This window comes from Acanthaster planci, linkage group LG15, assembly GCF_054643075.1.
Source record: "Acanthaster planci isolate LZ-2023a linkage group LG15, COTS_SCS, whole genome shotgun sequence".
NCBI lineage: Eukaryota > Metazoa > Echinodermata > Asteroidea > Valvatida > Acanthasteridae > Acanthaster > Acanthaster planci.
In genome coordinates, this window is record NC_141791.1 from 1,923,990 (window position 1) to 1,947,395 (window position 23,406).

At 40.4% G+C, this 23,406-nt stretch overlaps 2 protein-coding genes across 10 annotated transcripts in view; both read right to left on the bottom strand.

Moving 5' to 3' along the window:
* LOC110974361 (rho guanine nucleotide exchange factor TIAM1-like) overlaps positions 1-15,070 on the bottom strand; it is a 53,572-nt gene extending 38,502 nt beyond the window's left edge. Inside the window, exons 1-4 of one of the 9 annotated variants that reach the window (XM_087146392.1) lie at positions 14,815-15,070; positions 9,098-9,217; positions 3,471-3,541; positions 1,353-1,645 (exon numbers count right to left, since the gene is read on the bottom strand). In XM_087146392.1, coding sequence (XP_087002518.1) covers positions 1,353-1,513 — 161 coding nt within the window. In that variant the 5' untranslated portion in view covers positions 1,514-1,645; positions 3,471-3,541; positions 9,098-9,217; positions 14,815-15,070. The other 8 variants (XM_087146395.1, XM_087146398.1, XM_087146397.1 and 5 more) reach the window with 8 other exon arrangements.
* A 1,011-nt stretch (positions 15,071-16,081) lies between these two features.
* On the bottom strand, positions 16,082-23,276 carry arl6 (ADP ribosylation factor like GTPase 6). The gene is made up of 6 exons (XM_022225938.2): positions 23,182-23,276; positions 21,149-21,821; positions 20,753-20,883; positions 19,982-20,076; positions 19,311-19,496; positions 16,082-18,780 (listed from the first exon to the last, which is right to left on the bottom strand). Exons 2-6 carry the CDS (start codon positions 21,269-21,271, stop codon positions 18,764-18,766), a joined length of 552 nt encoding a protein of 183 aa, XP_022081630.1. The 5' UTR covers positions 21,272-21,821; positions 23,182-23,276; the 3' UTR covers positions 16,082-18,763.
* Between the last annotated feature and the right edge of the window lie 130 nt (positions 23,277-23,406).

Here is a 23,406-nt window from a genome sequence, read left to right on the forward strand (position 1 = left end):
GGCTGAGTCAATTCAAATAATTCATTATTCGAATATTCGACCTTCAAATATCTGAATATTCGGTCGTACTGACTGGCAGATTGTTGATGAACAAACCATGTACAAAATCACTTGCAATAATGCGCACAATTGTACATTATAATCACAGTAACAGCTTCTCACATCTAGGGGTATCTCAAGCCACGATTTTGCAAGATTTAACAGACGAACAATACTTCTAACCCTGTTGACAATTTATTCCTTTTAAATTTTTAAATGATTGATTTACTTTTTAAATGACTGTAAGATATAATATTTTGTCACTTATCATTTGAATCTGCTTGAAACAAGCCATCATGGTGCGGTTTTTCTCATTTAAAACAGAAGAAAATTCTCCCTTCCTTTTCATGAATTTTGCATTCAAATATTCAAATTTAGAAACTAATATTTGAATATTCAAAAACTGATTGAATATTCAGATATTTGGCACAGCCCTAACAAAACTTACATTTTTGACAACAGAAATCAATGCATGCATGAACACGAGCAATGAGATGTGGATGGATTAGTATGCATATTTATTAACGTCTACCTTTACAGTAAACCCTGATTTCTTCATTCCTTCCAGAGTCTTAATCTCTGGCTTGTCTGGTGGACATTAAACTTGGAAATTTGTGCATGGAGAGCACAGTAGACTCAGATAAGAAGAAAGGCCGATTTGGTTGAGACATCTGGTAAGCACAGAGGACGCATTACCAGCTAAAAGAGTCATGCAAGGTGTATATACCTGCAACTGGTTCTCTGCCCATTTCTACTCAGCACACAAATCTGCTAAGCATCTGTTAGTGGACCCTGGTTGTCTGCAGCCAGTGAACACTTGTTTCAACAACTTTTCGTCAATCACTACCTCTGTGCACAAACATGCTCAGAATGACTGAAACCACAAAGCATTAGTGTAGTGTACATGTGCCTCCAAATGATTGAGGCTAATGAATAATCACTTCTACATGTACACGAGCAAGTAGGCTTGTTCCCAGCCCCAACTTGGTGAAATTTAGAATACGCTGAAAGAACTGGCGCCAGCCTCATTTTGTTGCAGGCCAAATCTGCTTCCCTGGTTTGCCTCACTTTAATATGTAAACAAAGTGTCAACACGTATGAGTACATTGTAGGTAATGATGTTAATAAAGGAAACAGCACCCTCTTCTGCCTGTGCACAGAGGCAATAAGACCCACAGTAAAGGTACTACGACATATAACTGTTAACTAGTCATACTACATGATGGAGCGATGGAGCATGGCCACATGATGTTAGTAGAGGTACGATGAAATGTATGAGCATTCCGTTGTAATTTTTTTATTGTACGACTCACAGGTAGTCGTTGACGTTGTCTGCGTTCTCTTCGTCTTCTTCCCCGTACCTCCTGACGCGACTGCTCTTGCGGATGCTGATACGCCTCATCAGGCCGTTGCGATTGACGGCGTCTCGCAGCTTATTCCACACCTTGGGTTTGTGTTTGCCGTCGGCGGCCATCTTGAGAAGGGGGCAGACTAACCAATCGGAATCGCTTACGCACGCTGGCCTTGTTTACGATGCGAAAGTGGTCGGTGGGACCAAAGTCATTGCTGAATGGCTGACGAGGGTGGTGCAGATGATGATGCCCATCTAATGAGGGGATGTGATTGGTTATTAAATGCTGAGGTCGGTAACTATTGGGTGTACACCAGTGATGGTACGCCTAAGTTCTCAAACACGAATGAAAAATAGCTGACATGTGAAAAACCAGTGGATGGAACACCACTTGTACACGTGCATCCTGTACATAACGCATAAGCTGACAAGTAGCACGCCGAACATGTGAAACTGCTATTGGCTCAGGTGTTGTTAAGTGCCCACTGCACGAAACGAAAGCGAGGACACTGCAGCAGCTTCACTCCAAGTGTGTCTGGCGTACAAACAAGGATTTCCTCAAGGGGGAAGCCAGCCCAGATAGCAAAACCCTGGCTTTAGGGAGAAAGTCCGGGGAGACGGCGACAATGACACGGCCTGGCCTCGGTGTGCAGGAAACCACCACACTGGCTTCCTGACACCGTGCTGCCGGAACGTGGTCGACTGTGTAGGAGTACCAGGGAAGATCAGTGAAAAAAAAATTAACTACTGAACAAGGGAACCATGGACACGTACACACACTTGGCCCGGCACTGCAAGGCAATGCTGTGGCTTATGCTGCGATCACCAGATAAACGCAGGACAGGATATGGACGGGGGGGTGGGCAGGACAGAGAACTTTGGTGAAGGAGGTTCCAAAGTGCTCCATAAGTTTACAATGCAAACAAATAATGGGAAACTGATAAGAAAAAACAATGTGGACTCCATAGAGACACAGAGACCTGTTATTCATAACAGTGTGAGGAGCTTGAAATGGATGGAAAAAGGACTGAATAACTGATTTGATTCATCAACCACTACCTTAAACATCCTTTCCCAAATGAATGAGTAGAATTGACCATTCAAAGCAGGCAAAGTCCACTCTTTGTAACAAGTCTAGGGCACAGTTTTAGTGTTACCCACAATCAACAAGACCTACTAGGAGACAAAGTCATTAAATGAACAGCCCTCAACTTAGAAATTAATGTCAATGATCACAAATTGACTACTTTCAAGATCAAGGTTCTTTGAGGGAAAACTCACGAATTAGCTTTGGAAATTGTCTGCAAATCAAACTTACCGGCAGCACAATATGTGCCAACTATAATCTTTTCGTCCTCCTTGAAACACATCAAAATTGCAATAAATTTTGTGAATTTTTAAGAATTTTTAAGAACAGATTTTTAAGAACAGATAAGGAAAACTGGGACCAAGGGAACATTTGATCAAAGAAGTATTTCCACTTCTTCTTTGACACAAATATTGATATGCGATCACTGACCAGTGTTGCTCGGCTCTTCTGTCTCTAGAAAATATATGAAACTAAATTCTGGTATTGTTTGACAGGTTCCATGTAATCAAGACCCAGGATAGAAAAAAATTGTGAACAAAGAAAAACAACGTAATAAGCATGTGTTACAAATTACTTCCTCATAGGCATTATCATGCTAACACCAAATATAACACTTCACCAGATGGACTGATGCCTGGAATATGATTTACGGGGTCATCAAATTTCCCCGTCTGTTCACCACATTCACTTAAACCTGCAAAGGTTCGAGGTCTTTTTCTGCGGTGGATGTTCATGTCCTCCATGGTCAATATTGAAAGAGAAGTGACAGGCAGAAAATAAAATTCATCAACAGGGATGGGTAAATTACTTGAGGAAATCGAGAATATTCTAAATGTCCTGTCGATTATGAAAAAATAAAGGACTGGAAAATCCTGCTAATTGCATCAGTATGGGTCAATTTAGTCATTTATACTGAGAAAAAAAACACAAAAAAGAAAGTTACACATACTTCCCTCATCAAAATTTCACAATGACTGAACATTCACATACCTTCTCTTAAAACTCTCGTTTCACGGTCTTGTAAGTTGCTCGGTGTTAGGGATAACTCTACGATCTAAGATCTGACAGAGAAAAAAGGAAAAAAGACTTATATAATTAAAAGTCATCTCTTCATGATGCGTATCCTTTGCTGTTTAACTTTAAGTAAGTGGGCAACAGCTGAAGTCAATCTCCTAGAATTGCTGAACACAAATTTCTGCTAAGCACAGAAAATTATTTTGCTTAGCAGAGAAAAGGTCATCAGCCAAAAAGTCATATAGAAATGCATAACGCTGATCACTGGTTCTCAGTTCATTCATGCTAAGGCAAAAAAAAAAGACCAATACTTCCTGTTTCCAGATCTACCCTACATTTAAATGGCTCAACGCCAAACAAACCGGATTTTTTTGTGGCCTGCATTAAAACAAGCACAGCAATATTTGCCATTGAGAATGGAACTGGACCCAAGAAGAACCTGTCCAGGTCACTCACATCATGGAAGAATAAGAACACACTAAACAAATGCAAAAAATCGAGCACCAGCATTTAAGACTAGCCTGTCCTCCACTGTGCCCTTCAATTTCTGTCCCTGACCTCAAAGTCACTGAACAGGTTGTCTGTGGCTGCATTATCGGGCCATCAACCCAATCTAAATTGCAGACATGGCAGGTGAAGCAATTAACACATGAACAATAAGCTTAATCAGCACGTCTGGGTCTCCCAAGATCATTCAGAATGGAGCCCAAAAATGCATAAAGATGGACTTTAGGTATCTGGTTTAGCATCTGCCTGCCCCTTTAAAGTAAGGTCAGGGGTCGTACAATGTTGTCTCTCAGTTGTTTTAAGATTGGAACAACAACTGTTGCCCAAGGAAGGAGCAGGTTGATGATGCATTATCTGTTATCAGGGTCTGTGTCTGCATGTGTATCCCCCCTTCCCCCTCCCACATACCCTCAGCAAGCAGGAAATCAACGAATCTACGGAGATGTGACTTATTACCAGCCACAGGTCTACCAGTCCTAAGACACACTGAAAATATCTTGTTTGTCAGAAGAAAAAAAAACCACAAAAGGGCACTTGTTGGAAGTTTGGCATTGCCATGGTTACTCGACGGTACACGCCTGCCAGCTGTGATGCTGGTGAAAAATTGGAGCAGTGTAAGAGGGATGAGTAGTTTGATAAGTTCAGGACAGGTGGCCGTGTTGTTTAAAGGGAAAAATAAATCCCTATTTGGGACAGGTTTAAACAGTATTCATTCTGAACACATATGACAAATGAAGAATTTACCAGGACTGGTCTTTAAAACTCCACGTTTTACTTTGCTGATTTCATAAAAAAATTCTTCATTTTTACACATGTACCAGGAAATGTTTACTTTGGCCAAAGTTTCTCATCTGAGCGTGCAAAATCTACATTCAGAGTCAATATGTAAATTTCTATTCAAAAACTTTTCCTTTTCAAAAATCAACTTTTCGTCACGTCCGGATCACACGTCTATAGGTCGATCCAAGAATTTGTTTTCGCAAACTGAAATCACCTGAAGAATATGACAAAGCAAAATGGTGTACTTTTCCCTTCCGTCAGATGCTATTTTTAGCTGATTGTGGGTCGCTTTGAGGCTTAGAGGGGTGGCATGGTTTCAGCCACCAGCGCTGTGATTTACCACAGCTGAGCCCATGGGGACAAGGGAAGAGGAAAGCTGGGAGGAAGTTATGGGGGAATGGGAGACAGTCATCTACCTTTTGGAGTACGATCATACCGACACTGGGGGGGGGGGACTGCTGAACTGTTGATGAAAAGATCAAAATAAGAAGCAAAGACGGAGCTTAAAACACATCAAGGACAACTGAGGGTTTTGAAATGGCTGAATAGCTAGAAACAGATTTGTAAAAACTATTTTTGTGGAAAATTTTACTCTTAATTTAGCTCATTTCTATATTCTCAATGAGTCATAAAGTAGCATGCATTAAAGCTGGCATCACATTAGAACATTTAGAGAGTGAGGTGAAACCCTACATTAATGTTTTCTTTGAAAAAGATCATTTCCTGATAACTAGAAATAACACGCTTACCAGAGAAGCCCGGGAAATTTCATGGAAACAACTGATCTGGCACAGGTGTCTGTATTAACTTCAAAACCTGACTTATTCTAGCATTTAGGGACTTTTTCCAGTACAACTACGTGTATACATGTACATGTAGTACATGGGATGGCTAGATTTTTTTACTTACAAAGTGAAAATATGTTTCAAAGCCATTAATGCATTTCAGACGAGGCAAGAAAAACAAGGTGCTTTCCAAAGAGTTACTCATGACATTGCGGCACGAGAGTGCTATTATTAACAAGCGACAGAGGAGGCGATTGGTGACTCAAGCTCAGACTGCCTTTACGCAAAGCCGGTCGTATGCGGGCCAAGTCATGGCCACACATGGTGGTCATGACTTCTTGATGTTGTGTGCTCCAGTTGTGCTGGTACCAGTAATAAAAAAGAAAGAAACCGAAACGACTAATTGCATTTCTCCACTGACTCAATAGAATGATGGAAGCAGCTATTACTTTTAGTATTGGTTGAATGAAAAATATATTGGATTCCATTAGCCCCCCCCCCAATAATTTAAAGGAAGATCTGCCTTCCGATTTTGCAGAAATAAAGTTTTGGGCCAAATGCAAGAAGTACTGTGCAATCAAACCTCAATGACGAGTTAGTTACGATAACTAAAACCTACTTTTTTTCTGAACCCCATTCTCTCAGGAACTTCTCTGATTTTCTCGCGCAATCGCAAAGAGCTTTAAAAGCCAGGGAGATAAAAAAGAGTTATGTAAACAGAGCTGTCCTATCTCGTGTAAGTAATAACTTAGCACAAATTTAGATTTTTTTGGTTTCATTATTGGGTGATTTGATGCCAAGGATAGAAAATGACGCGTGTACTGTTGGAACTACGGGAAAAATAAGACAAAATTGCAACATCTTGCTAAAAAAGAAATATGCTTTTTGTTTTTTTAGATCAAAAAATCTCCACTGTTTCTGGGAAATCAGTCCAACTGTCAGGGATATTAAAAAGTCTTCAAGTTCATGCAATCACAATTCAATTGAGAACTGTTTCCTCCTCGGCTTATCAGTGGCACTCAGAATGTTTGTCTGATCCTCTTCCTGCTTCGTTTCACGAAAGCTATGCATAAAATTATATGTTCACTACATGTGAACCTACAATAACCAAGGTTTTATAGACATTCTGGTATAAGTGTATTTTTATAACATTTCAATGCCTGAACTACTAGTGCATGGTAAGTATGAATCATACATATTCAGATGCATGAATATGCAGTTTCTTAGAATTTTCTGGGCTCCATTTGCAAATGGTTCACTGAACAAATGATATCTGAAGGCTTTATTTATCTAAAATTAATGATGCGTTTCATGTGAGCTTGCTTGACTGGTCACGGGTCACTGACAGGAATAATGTAAATTTACAATTGTTATTGTCAGTTTGTTAGTCCATCTTTCCTAGGGTATGGTACATTTTCTGATAGGACAATGCAGGAAAGTGCACTCTGAACTGGCAACACTTTTTTTCCCCACCATTTCAAAGACTGGAGAAAGCACAACATACATGATGCGTATTGTGAGGATCCATTGTGATGAATGATTGTGCAGAACGGCAGACACTGTTTTCCAGCAATTGTGATGCAAATGGGTTATTAGGTTATCCGGACAGGAAGCTGGCTTTTCAGAAAAGGAGGTACGGGTAAATGCATGTACCAGAGTTTTTTGATAGCAACATGCAAGGGTGATAATGATTGTACATGTGGGAGGGGGAATTGCCCTCAGAGACGAAAAACATGATCTAGAGGCATCCAGGCAAGTTTGACAGAAGAACGAATCTGCCCAGGTGGTCTGTCTTGTCTTCCAAAGTTTAATCGAGTCACTTATGAGTCATTTTAGAATCCGCAGATTTCCTCCGCCGCTTCACCGACAAGTACCGACAGTTCTCTTGAGTTATAACTGATGTTGCTGTAATTCAAACTTGTGAAAACTGAGTAGAAATTATGGGGAATTTATAATTTTCAAAAGTTGTTTCCACTTTTGGACTCAAAAGGTATTTACAAAAAGGGTATGTGCTTGGCTAGTCTTAAACTGGCTCAGGAGAATAGACGCTGATAAGGTCCCTCACCTTCAATGCTGGCATTATCAGCATGTTTAAGGCTAGCCAAGTATTTGAGTATTACGTTCGCCAAGTATTTTAAAAATGTCATGAGTGACAACAACTGGCTTCTTTTTTAATTTGCAAATCAACTCTCTTACAGCAGCATTTAGGTAATTTACAGACAAGCTAAGCCACAATGTCATACTTTCTCTTTGAACTCTTAACTTTTTCCAGCAATGAAAGTTACACAATCGAAACAGTGGCAACTGCAAGAACGAAAGGGAAAATAACATTCCCCGAAATTATCTTCAACGGGGAAAAGGAATCAACCAGCTGAACCACATCAACCTGCTGACGGTAACTGCTGATTGGGCCCAATCGGCTCTCCACCTGATAACGAGTTATCTACAAAGTTCCGAAGCAGTTTTTCACAGCAATGCTGTGTCTTTCACTGATGAGGAAATTCAGGGGAAGGAAGGCCACACACAGATGCTGACCACAGTGTACTTACCCACAGAAAATAACATCATCAATTCTGTCCCTGCTCTATGAATAATCGGATGGTACAAGAGTAAATTTGTCAGGGTTCCATTTTTCTTTCACTTTGTACTCATAAAGATTTGCTTCCTTGTGTAAATAAAGATTCACTTTCATTCTGCCACTGATGAACACTGATTAAATGTGAGTTTGCATTGTTATCAACATAAAAAGAACTTTGGTTTGCTTTATTCATTTGAAGTGAAATTCTTGTTCATTTTTGTACATATTTACCTCTAGATGTAACCCCTGCCCCCCACATATCCGTAAGTGACCCCCCCACGGTATTTTTCTATTGGGTAATAATGAGAAAAATACAAATGTATTTGCGAGAAGTTGTGAGGCTTAAATTAAAGATGAAGTCTTTCTAAAATGACGAAATAATTTTTAAAAAATCACATTTCCGTATTGGAAATGTCAATTTCTGTGGTTTTTAATTCCAAAACAATCAATCTACATCTATTTGCAGTTTGAGAAAAATGTGATAAGCAGCAGGTTATGTTCATGAATCACACTTGTAAGCATATGGTAGGTCAAATATTCACTGATGATTCTACATATTCGGATATCAGGACCAAATCCAGTCTACTCACAGCAACGACAACAAGCATGGGAAGGGCGACTGTAAAATACTGACATCCAAAAACAAACAGATTCCACTCACTGACACAGGAGGCAGTCCCAGATCTACTTGCCTTAGGCTGACCAGCTGTATCAAGACTGCAGACAAATATCTACTGGCAGAAAACTCCTGAATATACTTTTTCAGAGTTGTTGTTTCAGAAGATCAAAAGTTCATCGGTAAAATGGTCTCGCCCTCGACTGTGACCCTTCAGGGGAGCAGCAGACGTGGAGAACACTGCGGATTTCCGTCCTTTTGCACTTGATTGTCTTCAGAGGAACTCATCCCTTTCAGTGAGTGAACTGCAGCAACCTGTACAGGTCTGCTCACTTACCTCAACTGATTGCCGGTTGATTGCGTTTACATACTGCAAGTCTGGCTGTGGCTACCTCATATCCATGTTGCGGGGCCATGGACTGTCAGTTATCCTGGTCATCTTGACAGTGGCCGCACACTGGAAAATGAATAACAACCAGGTATGTCTTTGTGAATATTCATCATATTCAAATTAATTGCTGACAGGCTGACCCTAATTTTTTCACACTAGTTCTTCAGCAGTGTGGAGTTAAAGTATTCCAAATTCATTGCATGCAAATGAGCTAATTAGTGGGTGGGGGTCAAAGGAAGGTCTATTCCTTCGGGAGATGACTCGTCTTATTTTGCCCTGAATCTGTTTCCTATCACCAATGTACTCCCAATCACCAATCATGACTGATACAAACTTATGCATATTCATTATATTCAAGTGTTTGGTTAATTACACCATGAGGTCATACATTAAGTTAGCAATGCCTCTAATCTACGAACTTTCTCTTTTAAAGGTATGCTTTCAGTTTAGCCCTCTTTCATGAAATCAGAGACCAGGAAAAAAAACCTGCTGAAAGTGAAGGTAACAACAATCTGTCCCTCAGGTTTGTTTTGTTATCATTAATTTACATTTTACCCTACACAGCAATTATAAACCCAATGGCCAAATCCTAGGAGCTTGTTTTAGCAACTTTCACTTCAATTCTATTGCCTGTGTTATGTATAATTTCTGCAGTGGATTTTACATGTGTGTGACAAATTTACAGTGGAGGCATGAGAAGGTCTTGAGCTCCAAGCACCATGTCAACAAACCCTTTCTCTTTTTAATGTGGTTCTGTTAGCATGCGCCATACCTGTATTTGGCTTTTGGTTTCCTTTTACAATTGAAACTCCAGTCCTGGGCTATTTTAAGGTGCTGTAGCACTCAGGATTTGTCTTCCTCGTGGCACAGAATCTCCTTGTTAAATTCTATTAGGATTCAACTTTTCAATACCTGCTGAAGTCACGTACTATAATGCAACGAGTGCAAATGAACAGGTATTAAAAACACCGGGACTGACAAGGGCCCAATTACTTGAGATCTACAAACCACAACAGCTTTTGATTTTCTTATTGCCAAAATCTGTCATATTACCAAGGAAAGAAAACAAGGCTGGATAGGAAGACGTTTCTACGTAATTAAAGCAGTCCTCAATCCTCTGATTTCAATATGACTTTACATACACCCTAGGGGCTTAGGGTTAATATAATTGCTTGGGTATGTAATGTAAGAACTTGTTCAAAGTCAGTCATTTCAAATTGTAGGTTGCTAAGATCAATCATCATGAATTAACCTGTGAAAAAATGCCAATTATTTCAAGCAAACCTGTAGTGTGTACTGACTACCACTTAGTCACTGGGAAATCATTTTTTTTGTACGATGAACTGTTATTCTCTCACCAATAACTTTCAGTATTATTTTTTTCTTAAAAGCCTGAAGTCTTTCTGTCCACCCTTCATTCCCAGCAAAGGGACGCTCAGATAATGGTCCCTGGGGCTTCCAAATGACCAACAAGTTCTGCATGACAAGTTATCACAGGGCAGACACCTCAAGGATGTGTTCAATTTAATTAGGGTTCAACCACCACAGTCTGTAGTCTATGTCTAGTTACATAAAAGTCGCTATTGCTCAGGTGAGGTCTGTTGAATTGGATTTGGTTAACAACGGTATCTTTGTGGTTCTTTCACCTTCCCCACAGGTAAATCCTACAGACCTGGCCATCACCTGTTCAAAAGTCAAAAAAGCTGTAAATAACCAAGTCTCGTCACTGTGCGGGGGACGTTGGCCGATTAGTTCAATGCACCTCTTATCACATGGAAGCAGTGGCATCGTATAAAATCCAATGCGAATGTCTCCGTCTCATTTAAACTAGACTGACTTTTCAGCTTGGGCCAGCAATGTGTAAAACAGTGGAAGGGCCTACAAACCTCATCGGCAGACCCTGGCCCAAATACAATGTACCAACTCTAAGATGTGCTATTATTTTAGAACAGCTTCCTGAGGGGAAGATCTGACAAGTTTGCCTGTCTCTCTCTCTGTCTGGTTTAGCAATTAACGGACCGAGCCCGACACAGAGGCATGTGGCAGGGGTCAATGTCAGCAAATAATTCTGAACTCTGCAAACAGTTCCACTCTTCCTTCCTTTAACACATTGGATATTTTCTCCTCAACTTCTAGAACAGCCCTTGGTTCGTCCCCATCCAATCATCGCAATGTATTATGATTTGAAGTACCCCAATCAAATCAGCAACAAATATCTGGAAGCGGTGATGCAATGGACACAAAATTTAAGTTTAACTGTTTGCATGTATACATGTATGTCCCAGACAAAACCAAAATGAGCAGCTCTGCCTAACAATTCTGATGCCACACCACCACGCCAATCGTACCGGTAGACAAACAATGTACACAATGTACGACACGCCCGGTGTCACTCTGTACATTTGGGGTCAGACAATGTGTGACATTTTTCTATCCCTTACTCCTGCCCTATGTAATTTGACGAGGGATACATATATATATATACATGTATATCATTGAAATCAACTCCAAACTACATGTACTTTTTATTTGTTTGGCAGGTAATTTGCACCCAATTACTCTTGGGAACTTACAGAATTATACGCCAGATGTAATGGAGACAGGAAAACTTTGATATCAAATTTTATATAGTGCCCCACCTCCACTGCATGCAAACATGCACATACGCTATTTGCATCGCTGCGAGCGTGGGGGCACAAGGCGCCGTCAGTTTAAAATCGGGTTGCTGTAAAGGGCGGACGGCAACGGCAATAAATTGGAGCATACATGTAGTTCGACAAGGTAGGGGTTGGTTGTCGAGAAATGCATGAAGCCTGGGGAGGAAGGTGTCTTTTAAAAAAATCCCACCCATCATCCCAAGGGATAGGGTCGCTTGCTCGGACTCCGGCATCTAAGCTTGAAGTTTTCTGCCCATATCTCAAACTAAAGACTCAGGAGCCGGAACAACAAGTTTACTATGTACATGTACATATAAATATCATGTACATACAGTATACAGAGCTGCATGTAGAGGCCAGCTCTGTGAGAGCTCCCAGGGTTCAAACAGCAAGTGAAGTAATCTCCAATAATCACACAACCAGAACAGTGATTGGCAATTATTGATTTTTTATCAGTCCTAGTGATCCTGCCCAGCTGTTACAGTTGTTTTTTCATTGCTGCTTTTGTGAGTACAAATATTTACATTATAATGCCAGCAACGAGAATGTCATGTATCCGGTAGACCAATAATTTTATCATTGCATTGTGTTATTGTACGCATAAATCACTTCTGTTATTATCAATGACCAGCACGCGGATTAAAGAAAACAAAATACTCATGCACACATCTTAACTGACGACAGAATCAGAACTTGTAATGCACAGAATCATCAGCCCCACATAATATTTCCTACAAGCCTTTTCTTCACTCAGAATGAAACCAATGAATATTGTGAAACCGAGAGATTATTCTGACACAAACTAAAACAAGAAATACACCCCCATGTTTCTCAAGAGAACAAATACATACCGTAAATTCGTAACTTTGTCAAGTTTTCATTACATTTACATTGTAACTTGTTCGGCAAAAATAACATTCTGTTCTTGTTTCATGAGCTCAATTACAGAACTGACTAACAGATCTTGGGGGAATTTTTTTTTTTTTACTTCTTCTGATAAAAGCAAAGTTTGAATTCTGTGAATACTAGGAAGTACTTGGCCAAAACTATACTACTGGGCTTTCCCTGTTTTTCCGTGAAGTGGTATCATAATTTAATCATTCTCAGGTGTCGGAAAACTGCTTGGACAACATCAAAAACGTCCTTAGAAAAGAATGTGTACTGTGGAAAATGTGGTGTTCTCCATTTCATAAGGTTCAGTTGCACAGTTGTTTTCAGTCAAAGTTGTTTTTTGTCTAACATTCATTTCTTGGCCTCCAAGTTTGAGCAAGTTGAATGAAAATGTAAAAGAAAAAGAAGGGGTTCCCAAACTTCTGTGACAGGCTTGGTACACTCAGTGATGTGTAACTAGCAAGGTACGTAAAATACCCATCAAACTGATAACGAAACCTATGCAAATATACTTATCAGTCTCAGTGGACATCTACAAAGGATTGTTTTCCTGGATCAATTTGCACAACCTCTTCTGGGGTGTGCAAAGCTTTGTCAATGGACCCCACTTTGGTATGTTCCAGACTTCTCTTGGAGACTCAGAAGGTCAACAGTCAGTCGTGATGGGTGTTGAGTTATTGTACTTTTCAATAAAAGCTGCGATGCAGGGCAAATGCCTGACAATGCACGACATGATGGAAGTCAATAGGATGCTGACTCATTACTACATACATGTACATCCAGTACCTATATGTGCATTGCCAGATCTGCAAATTATAACTACTTTTTTTTGGGGGGGGGGAACCCTCCCGAATCCTCCAAAATCCTTCACTGTGTAGAAATCATACATGGCATTTTGTAAAAGGCAACAAGTTCTATGTAATTTGGAGACTGGTATTCTTCTCCAACTTGAACATGTGAACATTCTCGCTCGCCACTGCAGATATCATCCACTAACCGCAGTGGCTGAATGGATTTGAGAGAAACATTCTTTGAAAACTTGAGACCTATTTTCTAACCACATCTACAAATGGAAACAATATCCTTGTAAAAAATTGTCCTCTTTCGCCTTTTGTCTCACCCAAGATGTTGAGGCTGTCAATTTTTTTCTTGGAATCACAATCGGTAATTCCAGAAATCAAGGGTGCAAACATGTGACATTTCTGTGTCCCTGTTACATCTGTTCTTTGTTATTTGACATGGAAATATCACCGGAATCGATTTTAAACTATTACAATTTGTTTGGCAGGTAATTTGCATTAATTCATCACTCTTGGAAATTGGAAAATGTGTTCTGAACTTGCAAAATCACATGTCAGATGTGACAGGGACACGAAAAAAAAAATGGACCCCTAATTTCTGGTATTGCCCAAATCCACCATCTTAGGGAGAAGAAATAATAAGTAATAATCTCAAGCCTACTTTGCTGGAGCAATTAAAATGATTATCATTCCTTGTACTTACAGGTGTGGTACTTGTTAAAATGTTGAAAAAACTGTAACCTGACGCTACTTCCCTGATGGTGCAAAGTCTATGTAGAGTTTACCATGTTTACCCCCAGAACTGTGGGGTCCGACGTCCGCCCTGCTCCCATGCAGTGGGACGGACGTCAGACCCAAACTTCTGGGGTTATGCAGAGTTGAAAACAATTTCTCACAAAATGAGAACGTTTGTCAGTATCCCAGATTCATGTCATATTAATGGTATTTTTGCAACACCAACAGGCTTAGGCCTAACCATGCTAACTGACCATCGTTAATTGATATTTCTATTTAAAATGATTATAATTTTCATTTCTAAAACCAGGACCACAGCCTGACATAAAGGACCATTTGAAAGGAGCCCAATAGTTCCCCTTTCTTCACTCGCAATTTTCAATAAGGACGTAGGCCTAGGCCTAAGCGTAACAGGCCAAAACACGACGTCGATGACCGCGCGCGCGACACAATCAAGTACGTCAAGTCAAACCAGTTTGAAGTTAATGACACTTCAGTGCAGAAAAACAACCAACTGCACTGGCTGTATTTTTATCGGAGCAATGTTCTTCAGTAATTGTCAGCACCGTAACAAACTCACCTTATTAATAACGGCAGAGGATTACGTTTTTGTCAAAACATTCTCACACTTTCCGTAAATTCCAGCCGCCATCTTGGTTCCCAACTGCAGTCAATGTACACAATCCAACACAATGAAACAAGCTTCGTGGTTGGTCGCTCACCACCTCGATTAATAAGAGAAGCTTTGTGGTAGGTCGACCTCTTTGTGAGCAAATTTTCGATTGGTGTGATTATTTTCCGCACCGGTAACTCTGCATAAATGATTGATCTGTGTGAAAACGTAAACACACACCTGTTGTCTCCTCAAGGGAAACAAAAGCTCAATGAATGCTCAGCTCAATTATTCACTCGTTTGAGCAAGGCCTGAGTGAATATTATTCAGACTGTTGATCAAGACATAGTAGCCACACCCAAAATCGGATATACAGTAATTTCTAGGAGACAATTGTTTTATTGGCACTATGCTACACCGCTTAACGGATATGGAACTACTTCATCAAACACAAAGATGAGTCATGCACTAAAATGACTAAATAAACCTTTTCAACCAAGCGTTACAAATTATAAACAGCTGTAAACTACTGGAGAGGAAGAGAGAGGAAAAATTTGAATTTAACATTACTGAAGTAGAGAGGGCCTGACGTAAATTTTATTTTAGTAGACCGAAATAATAATTTTGGTTTGAACATGTAATTTCAAAACTAAGTATATTTATTCCAATTTCTAGACAAAAAGTAGTCCAGATGTGAGATGCTAATTCAAAGTTGTGTTGAAATTTGATGGTTGTTTCAATGCGACATAACCTACATATCAGTTTCGTAAAGAAAAAGTTTGGCAGAAGTTCGCTTCATTTTGTCGATAATCAGCCCTACCATTCAACTTAGCTTTATATCTGTGCAATATTTTTGATACAATTTTTTTCTATTCGAAAAAAAACATCAAAGCCATTGTTTCTCTTTGTCAACCTAAGATTTCAATACCACCGTACAGTACAACTTCCTGCCGGCATAAAACTTGCCCAAAAAGCCCGTAGAGGGCGCTATATATAGTTAATGGCGATAAGTCCAACTCCGCGTGGTGATCCAAGAAAGTAAGAAAAGATCTTGCATACAAGATCTTACATAACCAAGATGATCAAAGGGCTTTCCATAATTTGTTTTTCAAAAATAATTCTGTTTATTCCAATCAAGATTGTCATGCATATTTGCAAGTTTGAGAAAATGAATTAAAAAAATGATCAGGGGAAAAAATATCAAAACACAATAATTATATTGTTGTGGCCAATATTCAAATATGTATCACTTCACAATCAGTTTATTTACAACAATTTTACAAGTACTGAGTTACTGTGATAAATCTTGATTAATTAATCCCACACAGTTTTTGGAATCTTAACAGAGAGAACCGATCAGTGAAAGAAATCTTAAACAGTTTCAGAAAAATGAGCAGAATATATTACTGCATACAAATAATTTGGTACATATGTAGAGAAAAAAAATGCAAAACAAAGTTCTGCCTGTTCCCCTTCAGGGAAACTGCAACATCATTCAAGGTATACTGTTTTTCTGACATGAAATTTAAACTGCACTTCAATTTCAGTAACTTTTTCCACTTCATATGCATTTCGGAACTTTACGTTGAACAGATTTTTGTAAAGCAAAACCTGTTAGCTCTCCAAACCTTTCCTCTTAAAATCTGTTACTTCTAAGTGATGTGAACAAAAACGGGGGAAAAAAAGGGTAGACAAATAATGCCGAATAATTATGAACCATTCAAACTGGTCCCCATCCGTCGTAGAAATCCCTTTAAAATTACACCCTCATAAACAACAGGATCTAGAAAGACATCTTTTCATGCAAGATTCTAATTTTTTCCAACTATCTGTTTCCCTTTCTCACAATATACATTACTTATTTACTACGTGCTTTCTCAATAACTGTGAAATTACATTCTATGCAACACGGCCGTTTCACAATAGTGCGCCACCAAGAGTTTGCAATGCGTTGACCAATCCCAATGCGCGAAATTTGTCAACCCAATGCGCGTTTGGAAAGGGTTGACAAATTTCGTGCGTTATGATTGGCCAACGTGTTGCAAACTGTTGGTGGCGCACTATTGTGAATCGCCCGTATTGCAGTTTTGCATTTTGGCTACTGTACTGAAATGTGCTGGTAACAGAGAAATGATGCAAAATGTACATGTACAGTGTGGCACTTGGTGAAACATCAAAAAACTTCTCTTTTTGCGATACAAGACTAATTCAATTTCAATCACATGTGATTTTTATCCACTCATCTGCACTAAGTCGAAGGTTTGACTAAGTAGATGTGCATGGTTTGCATAAATTGTTTCATTGATAAATAACAAGTTTTTTGTGTATACAACAGGATCAACGTTACAGGAGGCTAAACCTGTACTTCTGAGTTTGACTAGCATCTGAAATAAAAAACCAACTGACTTACAACATCAGCCTGCTGTTTTGATTTGGTTGGCTAGCAATGTCTACTGTTTTTGTTTAGAGCAGGCTTCAAATGCATTTTTAAGCCGAAGGAAAAACATACCAATGTTCTGAATTCTCAGCCAATAAACTAGGCACGCAAACAGACTGACCAGGGAACATTTCCTTAATACAAAGTAGGTCAATAAGAAGGCAAATTTGGGCCTTTCACAGACCCTGCAAATCATTAACTGTGTACAAAGACAGTAGACCTTCAGCAACTTGTCTCACTGAAATGAAATTTCATTCTTGAAGCTGATGCCATGACAAAAATTGGCATCCCATTTGTTACAAAAACCAAACCGGAAAACCAACCTGGAGTCCGATAGTGTTTTGTGTCTTCTGAAAAAATGAATCAGTGAAGCAAATGTGAGTGAAAAAAATGAACTTTGAAGAAAATGAAATGTTGCAATTGAATAATGCTGCATTTGTGGTCCTTTTTACTTTAACCACTTGCTGCTGGTTGGTTTGAAAAATGCAGTGCACATAATCGGGACTTTACCAAGATTTTCAGTTTTCAAAATTCTTCATAAATTCATCATTATCAATTAATGGATAAACACCCACATGAATTACTGTCTGGTGGCCAATCTAGCCTGACAGACAAAATCTACTGACGCCCGAGTATTTCAGCCAGGCCTGCAGCCTTGTAAAAAGAGCCCAGATTGTGCAGTGTTATATAACTTTCTTTTGTTCATGAACCTGGCACAGTGCGCTGCTGACCTCTTTTCAATAGGGGCCAGATTAGCGTGCAGCGGTGCTGTGTGGCTCATCGCTGCAGTGGTGGAACACTTTTGTCCCCGGTGGTAATCCGCTCGCTCTAAATGCCCCAAACCGTGGTATACTGTTTCAAAACAAGGCTGGATTATCTCCACTACTGAGAGTGAAAAAATGTCGTTAATACCCAGCAGCCTGGTCTTTTGTTCTGAGTACTGTCTTTTGTTACAAGGCCCAGTTCCCTTTGTCCTGTTTCGGGTTCCTTGGCTCCGTGTATAAAGCCTATGTGCTCGAAAACGGGTCCCCCAGCAGCAAGAGGTTACAGAGTGTTTGAAATCAATGGCATTCTTGTTTTAACTGACTGCCCTCTGGGATCCCGGTTAGAAGAAGCAAAAGGCTGCGTCCGAATTGCCTGGCCGTGACTGGTAAATAACACAGTCGCCTATGGAGACTACCAGCTAGCGGCTAACTCCGTTCTCAATAGGCTCTCATGTTTAACATGTTATTGTTCAGCCACAGCATAGTAACTCTGACGGAGCCCTATTCCAAGCATATGTCCTGTTGAAGCAGACAGATCCCAGTTAGGCGCCCATGAAGGAGACCCAGCACTTCCAAGCAGTGAACTTTCTACAGAGTAGAGTGTTTGTTCCTGTTCAGAGCAAAAATATACTCCCAGCGAAACAGCTGAGATTTTGAGATACTCCCCTCTATTCCTCACTCTGTTTACCACCGTGTCTGTTGTTTCTTCCCCTCATCACCGTCTCAGTTTATCTGGAAAAGAAACACGATTGAAAACAAAATACTACAATTCAATTAATGCAATGCTAATCCCTACAAGCAAGTCTACACCCTTCAAAGCTCTTGAAAGCAGCTTGTTGGCAGGGTGGTTACTGGTGTCTGCACTGATAATCAGGAGGTTGTGGGTTCTAATCCCACCTGAGTAAAACTACAGGTCTTTCTAAAGACTCTTGGAAGGCGATGACCACATAGTATACAGCTAACAAAATCATTCTTTTGAGGGGGAAACTTCTTCAAGTTGAAAATGAGAAGCACTTTAACAAGAAAGGAACATATCAATACATATTCTAATTCAGATTAAACAAACAAATTAAACCTCTCTCTTTTTCCAACCTGTTGTGTGAGCCATTAAAAAACATTGATAAGTTAACATGGTTAATCTCAGTCGAATACAGAAGATCCTAACCTTTCTTTTTTTTCTCCCCTGTGAGCCACTCAAACAAATCAGTACATTAATCTCATTTGAATATCAAAAATCCTGAGTTGACTTTTTTTTTCCTCACCTGTGAGCCACTCAATGCCTTCATGAAGCCCCTCTCCTGTCAGGGCGTTACTGGCGCATATATGCCAAGGCTTGTCCTTGATGCGTTCCAGCTCAAGCCCCTTGGAGCACTGGACGGAGGACAGGGCGTCCCTCAGGTCCATCTTGTTGGCAAAAAAGAGGATGGGGATGCACCTCGTGGCTATGTCTGAGAAAATTGGGAGGGGGGTGAAGGGGTTAAAAAATCAGAATTTGTTGTAGCAACATGCCAAATATTTCAATAAATGGTTACTGAGCCATGTGCCCCTATTCATGTTGGTATTTTGCTCAAATCTGCAGTGATATTGAGTTGACAAATGAAATCGGTCGGCTACGTGCAGCATACAGTTAAGGGCACTTTGCGGGATGCATGCGAGAGTCATAGAATAGATTTCCTGAGCTTTCCGTTACATAAGGTTCCTGGAATCTGTGCGTGCTATAACTGAATAATGCCCAAAGTCAGGAAGGAAACAGCTGGTCTCAAACCATACCGAGAGTGTGATCGGAGGCAGAGAATTCGGCCATGTCCATATTAACGGGCTGTGACTTGCGATACACACATCTGTGGGAAAAGGCTTCAGCCGCTAGCCGGTGCCTCGCATAGTCACGCATGCTATGCCCAGCCGCAGCCGTTACAACGCTACCTTACGTTACCTTTATGCTTCAACAGCATGTCCAACTCTTCCTTGGCCACCACCATGCGGAATTTGTCACTGCTGTCCAGCACAAAGATGATGCCCTGGGCTTCACTGAAATTGACCAAAGCAAAAATTGTCAAAAATTAAACACAGTGTTGACTGAGACCTTCATTCAAAGGAACCCCTTCAACGAAAAATTAATGTGAAACATCGGGGCGTGTCCAAAATTGGCTGTGGCCATTTCCTATAGACGTGTATTCTGGTATTTATCCCAGCCAAAGCCTGATGATTCCAACAAGGGCTTACAGTCAATGCGAGGCATTTCCCTGGTATGCAGTGACTCTTCCTGAGCGATAGTTATGTATGTAAACCAGTGAAAGTTTCACTTGTAGACTATTTCCCGCCCTCTCTGTCTACAGTCTATGGGGCTGCATCCGAATCTTGTCTAGAGCTAGGTCTCTGCTCCATTGGAAATGCGTGGAGACGCGTAGACAATAGACCTAGCCGTAGCTCTGGAAGCCCGTTTCGGACACGGCCTAGAACTGAGTGACCAGGAACAGGCCCATTTCTCTCTCTCCTCAATAAGGTGGAGAGCGCCCGCTTTTGCTTAGGAACAGAGTCCAATTTCAAGCACCAACACAGACAAACAGTCCTTTCAATATGAACTTTGATAGAGGAAGGCATGACCTATGCATGTGTGACAAGACACATAGTCTCTTCAAATGCTACCATACAAAGCAGTAAAAGACCCTAAATCTTGGAGTTGAACCCCAAAAATGCAACTGACCGGTAGTAGTGTTCCCACAAGTTCCTGTATCTGCCTTGGCCCGACATGTCAAACACGGTGAAGTTGACAGACGTGGACTTGAACTTCTCCACCGTGAAACCAATCGTGGGTACGATATCCTCTGCTTGAGTCTACAGGGAAGAGAACAAAATGATATCGACCAAAGCCTTGACTTTTGTTGAGACCTGATCCCAAAATTAAAAATATTTTGAAGTTTCGGTAACCGTCTCTAGTGACTTATTTCATTTTTGGGATGAGGTTCTAAATCAAGTCAACTCTTAAATCCTCCAATTTTACAAATTAAATACATAAGATTTTGGATAACTATGACAGCGATGGGTTATCAGCCAGTCCCCTTCTAGCTCTGTGGTGCTGAGGACAGACCACTGTACTCACGTCCTTGGGTTTGAGTTCATTGATAATTGTGCTCTTGCCACTGTTGTCGAGTCCCACGCACAGCACCTGGGCCTTCCTGCCACTGTTACCAAAGATCTTGCTGAAGAAATCAACGATCCCCATTGCTTTCTTGTCAGCCACAGGCGATCAAGTCAGATGACAATGTCTGCAGAAACTGTTGCTGATGAAAAGGTGATTTAATAAAGTTTGGAACTGCTCAGCTAAGGGTCGTCAGGTATTTGATGTTCATTCACACGGGACTGAACGTAGTCGGGTGCCGATCAATTCCAGTATCCACAGAACTGAAGTTGGTCAATTACCAGGCAGCATGCTGCAGTGAGCTGTGTGGTCAAAAATTCAGCAAACTTTTCATTCTTGCTGAATCAGCTGAGTTGATTTATAAACAGAAATACCCACACAGGAACAATGTCATAACGCAGGTGAGAAATTTCATAAGCCTATTTGTTGATGCGTCTCTTTCTGAGTGTATGTTGGATAAAGATGTAAGTCGTAGTGCTCTAGAGTTGGTCAGCTAAGTGCATGTCATCCTTCAGATTGGCAGAGTAAGCAGTGATAGTTTTGCTGCTGATGTGCTGGGTTGAAAGGCACCACTACTTAACGAACTCTGTGCTGGCCTGAAGTTTCAAACTCAGGTAGCCTTGGCTTCCGATTCCTTAATACAAGAATAAAGAAGAGAGATTAATTGAGGAACTTGACCTTTACAATAAGTAACACTGCTAAATGCAATGAATAATCAGCTAACCAAAGCCCATGATAGGCCTAGGCCTAAATTTCCACTAAGGCCATGAGAATGGACATCCTGGATTTCCATCCGGACAATTCTGAAAACCCATGAGGCTTTTTTTCCTTATTATTTGGAGCGCATCGCCATTGTTGAGTAGTACAAGTCGGTGTACATACCACACATCAATAGCGAGTACACGTCCATGCAAAGGGAAGCAACCTTGAAATAAATACATGTAAGTAGACTAGCTCTCAGTCTGTCTTGCATCATACCATTTGTAGGCAGGCACACTACGAACTCCTAATTTACTTTGCAGCCATTTTTTAACCATTCCCAACGGGAAAAATATTGATTTTCCTGAAAAAATGACTTTTAGGAAAATAATGACATTTTTGGCAGCTGTTTCAGCAGTATGCGGCGGTGGGCGGAAAACTGGGATGTTCATTCTCATCAGGTAAGCAACTTAGACAAAACAAAAAACGAGGAAGCTCCAATATTTCCAACATTTTGTACAGTGTTTTTCAATTCCTTATGGGACCAATGTGAAGTGAAAAATGAGGAAATCAGCTGATCTGCGGAAAAGTTGCATGCCTGTCTCATGGTCTATGGTTCACTTGGGCATGTTAAAGGGGCAGATGCCATTTACAGCTCAACTGCAGAATACCCCGCCATCCCACAAGATCAACCTCATAGCCAGGTACAGGTGAAAGTGTCACACTCTTCTCAAGGGATTTCCACCTTGTACCCACATAACCAGTCATTCCAGGGGGCATTTTTTTTAGAGTGGCAGACATGCAGAGTATTCTGCAATTACTCCTCGTTCACAAAATGGTTCCGAGATTTCAAAATCATGATAAGCCTAGGCCTTTTACTACGTATTAGGCCTGTCACTGACAGAGTAATCAGTATCAAATAAATTTCTCAATAAAACACCTCTCCATTTAGGCCTACTCCTCTAGCACGACCAGCATGTGTCCAGTACACTATGTGTGTAACAAAACGGCACACAAGACCCAGCCAGGGTGGACACACGCAGCAATGTCAACGTGATGCAGCCATTTCGCTTGACGAGCCCAGAGCGAGCCGAGTTACATGTAAAACGATGTATCAGCGTGGTCATCACTTCCAATTTGAACTCTCTTTTTTGTATCATACACCAGTGAAGTACATTTTTATGCGAAAAGTTATAAAAGCTACAGAACTGGCGTTACGTGTGATGAAAATGATTCTGATTGTGGATTATCTTATTTTCCTTGTTCAAATTTATTGAGAACCCGAAAAAATTTACCTCACTCCCTCAATCCGTCAAAATAACTTGGGTTGGTCTGGTATCCCAGCGGCGTGCCTAGTAACCAAGCAATCATACCGCCAATATTGGCGTTGCTGGTAACCCTGACTGAGACCTTTCAAGCTTCTTGTTTTTCTTTAAATTAAAACCCCTTTGTATTATTTATATTGATAAATCTGCAAAAAGCTTATCCTTTATTATACTTTAGAAATAAAATTCCTGTTC